Source organism: Anser brachyrhynchus (assembly GCF_964034855.1).
Source record: "Anser brachyrhynchus genome assembly, contig: SCAFFOLD_335, whole genome shotgun sequence".
In the NCBI taxonomy this organism is placed as follows: domain Eukaryota; kingdom Metazoa; phylum Chordata; class Aves; order Anseriformes; family Anatidae; genus Anser; species Anser brachyrhynchus.
In genome coordinates, this window is record NW_027663629.1 from 1 (window position 1) to 7,964 (window position 7,964).

General features: G+C 65.6%; 1 protein-coding gene across 1 annotated transcript; it reads left to right on the top strand.

Moving 5' to 3' along the window:
• Window positions 1–94: 94 nt before the first annotated feature.
• On the top strand, window positions 95–7,372 carry SHANK1 (SH3 and multiple ankyrin repeat domains 1; the record flags this gene model as incomplete). Its single annotated transcript, XM_080609284.1, has 2 exons — window positions 95–2,115; window positions 3,439–7,372. Coding segments are annotated over 2 exons (2,559 nt in total), but the record flags the coding sequence as incomplete, so codon positions are not given.
• Window positions 7,373–7,964: the final 592 nt, after the last annotated feature.

A 7,964-nucleotide genomic window follows, 5' to 3' on the forward strand; every position in this document is an offset into this window, starting at 1 on the left:
CCTCCAAAGCCGGGGGGGCCCCGGCCCCGGAGGTGGCGGTGGAGGCGGCGGGGGGGGGCCGGGGGGGGGCCCCCCCAAACCTTTGCGCCGCAAGGGCCCGCTGGTGAAGCAGACGAAGGTGGAGGAAGGCGGCGGGGGGGGCGCGCCGGGGGGGGGCGAGAAGAGCTCCATCGCCATCCCCACCATCGTGGTCAAGGCCCCCTCCACCAGCAGCAGCGGCCGCAGCAGCCGGGGCAGCAGCGTGGAAGCCGAGGGGGCCCCCCCAGGCCCGGGGGGGGCCAACGAAAGCGGGGCGTCCCCCCCTTCCTCCGGCGGCCCCCCGCCTCCGTCTCCCGGCTCCGCCGGTGCCCCCCACCCGCCGCCGGCGGCCCCCCAGTTGGATTTCACCTCCCAGTTCGGGGCCGCGCTGGTGGGGGCGGCCAGGCGGGAGCGCGAGTGGCCCGGGGAGGCGTCGAGGAGGCGCTCGGCGCTCTTCCTCTCCACCGAGGAAGAGGAGGAAGGCGCCGGGGGGGGCCCCGGCTCGGTGGGCGCCCCCCGCCTGCGCCACTCCAAGAGCATCGACGAGGGGATGTTCGCCGCCGACGCCTTCCCCCCGCGGGGTTACCGGGGGGGTAAAGGGGGGGCCGGCAGCGCCTTCAGCAGCGTGCCGGGGCACCCCGCTGCGGCACCCATGCACGCGGCGGCACCCATGCACGCGGCCGCAGCGGGGCTGCACCCCGGGGCTGCGCCGCTGCACGGCGGCGCCCCGGGCATGCACGGCGCGCCCTCGCCCGTGCACGGCGCGGGCTCGCCCATGCACGGCGCGGGCTCGCCGGTGCACCCCGGCGCGGCGGCGCCCATGCACGGCGGCGCCTCGACGCCCATGCACGGCGGCGGCGGCGCTGCAGCGCTGCGCTCGGGCGCCGGCTTGCACGCCGCGCCGGGTTGCAAGGGGCTGGCGGCGCTGCAGGCGGCCACCATGCCGCTGCAAGCCGGGGCCGTGTCGCTGCAAGCCGGGCTGGCGCCGCTGCAGCCGGGGCTGGCGCCGCTGCAAGGCGGCGTGCCGCTGCCCTCGGGGGCGGCCTCGCTGCAGTCGGGGCTGGCGGCGCTGCAGTCGGGCTTGGGGCCGCTGCAAGCGGGCTTGGGGCCGCTGCAGCCGGGCTTGGCCTCGCTGCAGGCGGGCGCCTTGGCCTTGCAGCCGGGGCTGGCGCCCTTGCAAGCCGGCGCCCTGGCCTTGCAACCCAACCTCGCCTCGCTGCAGGCCCTGCAGGCCGGCACGCTGCCCTTGCCGGCGGGCGCCTCCAAGGCGGCGCCGTTGCAAGCGGCGCCGGCGCCGTTGCAGAGCGGGGCGCTGCAAGGCGGGGCGTTGCAAGCCGGGGCGGCGGCCTTGCAAGCGGCGCCCCCTCCGCTCCCCAAAGCCGCCCCCGCCGGCCCCCCCCGGGCGGAACCCCCCCGGCGCTCCAGCCGCCCCCCGTCGCCCGCCGAGCCGTGGCTGGCGGCGGGGGGCGCCGAGGCTCGCTTGGAGCTGCGGGTGCGCTTCGCCGAGGCGGGGGGGCTGCTGGCCTTGCCCCCCCCGGCCCCCTCGGTGGACGGGGACGAGGAGCTGCTGCTGGCCGAGCCCCTGCCGCCCCCCCTGGAATTTTCCAACAGCTTCGAGGCGGCGGAGAGCGCCGCCCCCGTGGGCGACTCGACGGCCTCCAGCCTCACCTCCTACGACAGCGAGGTGGCCACCCTCACCCAGGCGGTGGCCGAGCCCCGCCGGGGGGGGGGCGGCCTCGTCACCGCCGTGCCCCCCGAGGGGACCGAGGCGGTGACCGACTCGGGCATCGAGGAGGTGGACAGCCGCAGCAGCAGCGACCACCCCCCCGAAAGCGCCGAGCCCCCCCCGGCCTTCGCCGCCCTCCTGGAGGGCCCCGAGCGAGCCAGGGCGAGGGGGCGCCCCCGGGGGGGGGCCGGGGCCGGGGAGGGGGGGGGGAGGAGGGGGGAGCCCCCCCCCCACATCCCCTCCGCCGGCCCCCCCCGCCGCTCGCCCACGCTGCCCTGGGAGGAGGCCGGGCGCAGCGGCGGGGGGTGGCCCCGGGGGGGCGGCGAGGCCGGCTACGGGGCGGAGAGGAGCGGAGCGCTGGGGAGGCACAGGTAGGTGGGGAGCCCGCCGCCCCCCCCCCCCCAAAAGTCGCTGCATGGGTGCGTGGGGGCGTTGCAGCGCGGGGCTCGTTGCGTCCTTGCAGCCGGTGCGGCCAGCACCCGCTGCACGGCAAAAGCTGTTGCATGGATGCACGGGGTCGTTGCAGCATGGGACTTGTTGCGTTCCCACAGCCGTTGCATCCGGCACCCGTTTGCGCTGCAAAAGTCGTTGCACGGATGCACAGGATCATTGCGGCGCAGGACTCATTGCATCCCTGCAGCCGGCACCCATTGCACACCAAACATCGTTGCATGGGCACACGGGGGTGCTGCAGCGCGGGACTCGTTGCATCCTAGCAGCCGTTGCTGCAGTCACACATTGCACCATAAAAGTTGTTGCATGGGCGTGTGGTGTCGTCTCATCGCGGGACTCGTTGCATTCCAGCAGCCGTTGCACACCAAAAGTTGTTGCATGGATGCTCAGTGTCATTGCAGCACGGCACCCACTGCATCCCAGTACCCATTGCACCCCAACACCCATTGCATCCCAGTACCAACAGCAGCCAGCACTCGTTGCACCCCAACACCCGCTGCACCCAGCATCCATTGCATCCCAAAAGCTGTTGCACAGATGTGTGGCGTCATTGCAGCACAGCACCCATTGCACCCAGCACCCGTTGCATGGCCACGTTGTTGCAGTGCACCAACAACCACTGCGTCCCACTGCATGGCTGTGCTGTTGTGTTGTAAACCAGCAACTGTTGCATCCCAGCACCTGTTGCATGGCTGTGCTGTTGCATTGCAGCCCAGCACCCATTGCACCCAGCACCCCTTGCACACCTGCACCCATTGCATGGCCGTAGTGTTGCATGGCACCCATTGCACCCAGCACCCATTACACTCAGCACCCACTGTGCTGTTGCGTTGCAATCCAACACCTCTCACATCCAAGCACCCATTTCTTGCATGTGCTGTTCCATTGCAGTGAGCACCCGTTGCACCCAATACCCACTGCACCTAGCACCCATTGCACCCAGCACCCCAACACCCATTGCATGGCCGTGCTGTTGCATTGCAGTCCAACACCCATTGCATATCAGCACCCATTGCACCCAGCACCCATTGCATGGCCATGCTGTTGCATTGCAGTCCAACACCCATTGCATATCAGCACCCATTGCACCCAGCACCCATTGCATGGCCATGCTTTTGCATGGCAACCCAGCACCCATTGCACCCAGCACCCATTGCATGGCCACGTTGCAGCCTTGCACCCTACACCCCCTGCACGCCTGCACCACCCCCAACTCACCCCCTCCTTTCCTCCCCCCACAGGCTCCCCGACGCCACCACCCCCTCCCCGCCCACCCCCAAGCCCCCCACCGCCCTCTTCCCCAACTGGCCGCCCCCCAAGCCCCCGGGGGCCGGGGGGGAGCTGGACGTGCGCCCCCCGTTACGCCGCGCCCCCAGCCCCGCCACCCTGCCCAGCGAGCGCCGCGGCAGCCCCGCGCCTCGCCCGGCCTCGCTGCCCACCCTCCCCAGCGGCCCCCTTTACGCCGGCCTCCTGGAGCTGCGGGGGGGCCCCGGCGCTTTCGGCGAGCTGCCCCCCACCCGCTCGCTCTCGCCCACCCGCCCGCCGCCCCCCGATAAACCCTTCGGCGCCAAACCGTTGGCTTTTTGGAGTAAATTTGACGTGGCCGACTGGCTGGAGTACCTGAACCTGGGCGAGCACCGGGACCGCTTCTTGCACAACGAGATCGACGGCTCCCACCTGCCCTCGCTCACCAAGGAGGACTACATCGACCTGGGCGTCACCCGCGTCGGGCACCGCATGAACATCGACCGCGCGCTCAAGCTCTTCCTCGAGAGGTGATGGCCGGGGCGGCGGGGAGCGGGCAGGCGGCGGGGAGCGGGCGTGCGACGGGACCTGGGCGTGCGACGGGACTCGGACGTGCAACGGGACTCGGACGTGCAACGGGAAGGGGATGCGCAACAGCAATCGGACGTGCAACGGGGCTTGGATGTGCAACGGGAAGTGGACATGCAGCAGCAATTGGATGTGCAACGGGATTTGGATGTGCAACGAGTTGTGGATGTGCAACGGGGCTTGGATGTGCAACGGGAATTGGACGTGCAACAGCAATTGAATTTGCAACAGGACTTGGACGTGCAACAGCAATTGAATGTGCAATGGGAATTGGATGTGCAACAGGACATGCATGTGCAACGGGAATTGGATGTACAACAGGACTTGGACGTACAACAGCAATTGAACGTGCAACGGAAATTGGATGTGCAGTGGGATTTTAATGTGCAACTGGACTTGGTTGTGCAATGGGATTGAATGTGCAATGAGAATTGAATGTGCAACTGGACTTGGATGTGCAACAGCAATTGAATGTGCAACTGGACTGGGGCATACAACAGCAACTGAATGTGCTATGGGGCTTGGGCGTGCAACGGGAAGTGAATGTGCAACCAGAATTGAATGTGCAAACGGACTTGGATGTGCAACCAGACTTGGATGTGCAACGGAGTGTGCAAGGAAATATGGATGTGCAAAGGGATATGGACATGCAGCAGAATTGGGGCGTGCAATGGGGCATGCAGCGGGACTTGGATGTGCAATGGAGTGTGCAACAAATTGGAATGCGCAGCAAAATATGGATGTGCAAAGGGATACGGACATGCAAGAGAATTGGGATGTGCAACGGGGCGTGCAACTGGACCTGGATTGTGCAATGGAGTGTGCAATGAAATATGGCATGCAAATGGGTATGGACATGCAAGAAGACAACTGAGATGTGCAATGGGGCGTGCAACAGGACATAGGCGTGCAACAGAATTTGGGCGTGCAGCCAGACATGGACGTGAAATGGAAATTGGAGATGTAACAGGGCATGGGTGTGCAAGGAGCGACGGGCGTGCAACAGAAATTTGGATGTGCAATGGGGCGTGCAAAAGGAGATGGGCATGCAACAGGATTCCAACATGCAACGAAAGCAGGATGTGCAGTGGAGGGTGCAAGCAGATGTGGACGTGCAACGGAAACTGATGTGCAACAGGGCATGGGTGTGCAAAGGGCATGGATATGCAGCAGGAGCGGGCGTGCAATGGGGCATGGAGCAGAATTTGGATGTCCAACGGGGTGTGGATGGGCAGTGGAGTGTGCAACTGGATGTGGACGTGCAACCGGACGTGGACAGGCAACAGGACTTGGATGTGCAACAGGACATGGGCGTGCAACAGGATGCAGACGAGCACTGGGGCGTGCGACGGGATTTGGATGTGCAACAGGACCTGGACTTGCAACAGGCATAGGCGTGCAACGGGACATGGGGGTGCAATGGGACATGGGTGTGCAACAGGATATGGGCGTGCAATGGGGCGTGGGCTTGCAGTGGGGCGTGCAACAGGATGCGGGCATGCAATGGGGTGTGCAATGGGATGTGGGCGTGCAACAGGCCCTGCAGCGGATGCGGACGTGCAACGGGACGTGCAAGAGGACGTGCAACGGGACCTGGACGTGCAAGGGGCTGTGCCCGGGCTGCAGACCCCGCCCTGCCCCACGGGACCCCCAGGGACCCCCCTACCCATGGGACCCCTCCCCCCCCATCTCCAGGCAGGCCACGTGTGCACACGCGTGTGCACGGCTCAGGCGTGCTTGCAGCAGGCCCCTGGGCACTGATTGTTCATGTGATCACGTTTGTGCACTGATTGTGCTTGCACACGGCTCGCGCCTGTTTGCAGGGGGCCGGTGTGCAAGCTTTGCACTGATTGCACACGTGGGTGGATTTGCACGTGTGCACAGATCGTGCGTGTGCCAGGACTGCTCGTGTTTGCGCCGGGCCCGTGTGCAAAGCGCTGCAGCGATCGCACGGTGTGCACTGATTGTACGTGTGCACGGGCCCCTGCGTGTGCACTGATTGTGCGTGCACATGGCTCGCGCGTGCTTGCACCAGGCTCGTCTGCACTGGCAGTGCGTGTGCACCGATTGCACGCGTGCATCACATGTGTGTCTGTGCGTGGTGAGAGCTTGTGCCTCGTGCACTCGTGTCACACAAGTACGCACACACGTGTGTTTCCCTGGCGTGCAACATGTGAGCTGTGCACATGCGTGCATTCCAGCGTGCACATGGCCCTGTGCACACGTGTGCCCTTGCACACACACACACACAAGTCCCTGTGAATACACACGTCCCTTGCACACACACACATGTGCCTTGCACACACACATCCACACACGTACCTTGCACACATGCATGCACACGTGCCCCTAGAAACCCCCCCCATGCACACACACCCATACACGCACACATGGCCCTTGCACACGTCTTCATACACACACATCTGTGCCTTGCACACACACACCCTTGCACACATGTGCCTGTGCACACACACACACATGTCCCTGGGCACATACACGTCCCCATGCACATGCATCCCGGTGTACACGTTTCCCTTACACACACCCCTTACACACACATCCCCATATGTATGTCCTTATGCACGTTGTCCCTTGCACACACACCACTTACACACACATCCTGTGTTCACACGTGTCCCTTGCACACACACACCTTACACACACAGTGTTCACACACACATCCCTTACACACACACGTGTCCCTTGCACACACACACCTTGCATACATTCCCATGTTCTCACACATCCCTTGCACACACACCACCTACACACACGTCCTGTGTTCACACGTGTCCCTTGCACACACACACCTTGCACACATGCCCCATGTTCTCACACATGTCCCTTGCACACACACCTCACACACATCCCATGTTCACACACACATGTCCCTTACACACACACATGTCCCTTGCACACGCACATCATGTGTTAACACACACCCCTTGCACACACACCCCTTGCACACGTCCTTATTCACACATGTCCTTGTTCACACACACATGTCCCTTGCACCCACATCCTGTGTTCACGCACACACCTTGCACACGTCCAGTGTTCACACACATCCCTCACACACACCCCTTGCACACACACACCCCCTTGCACACACACCCCTCACACACGTCCCTTGCACACCCCCCGCGTGTTCACACACATCCCTTGCACACATCACACGTACACACACACACGTGCCCCTTGCACACCCCCCCCTTGCACACATGTTCACGCACACGTGCCCCTTGCACACACACAAGCCCCCACACCCCCCCCCTTGCCCCTTGCGCACACGCACCCACGTGGCCCGTGCGTGCACACACGCATGCACGCGTGTCCCCCCACGCCCCCCCCGGTGTCCCCCACGTCCCCCCCCCTTCCCCCCCCCCCCCCCTCCTTGTCCCCATGTCCCCCCCCCCCCCCCCCCCCGTGCCCCCCCCCCCCGGCCTCCGGCCGTCTCTAAGGGCTCTCGCGTCGTCGCGCCCCCCCCCCCCCCGAGGCAGAGCGACCACTCTCACGATGTCTTCCAGTGCCCCCCCCCCCACAACGACCCCCCCCCCCCCCAAAAAAAAAAGCCACCGGGGGGGGGGGCGGGGGGGGCCCCCGGCGCCTGGACGCCCCCCTCTTCCCCCCCCCCACAACACTGTGACCCCGGGGGGGGGGGGGGGGGCAAAATTGCAAGGGGGGGGGGCAATTGGGCTCTTGCTGCGCCCCACCCCCCCCTCCCGGGTTGTAATTGCCCCCCCCCCCCCGGCTAATTGCCCTCCCCCCCGGGCTAATTAACCCCCCCCGGGCTAATTAACCCCTCCCAGGGTTATTAACCCCCTCCCGAGGGTTATTACCCCCCAACCAGGGTTATTGCCCCCCCCCAGGGGTTATTGCCCCCCCCCCCCCAATAGGGTTATTACCCCCCCCCCAAAAGGGTTATTGCCCTCCC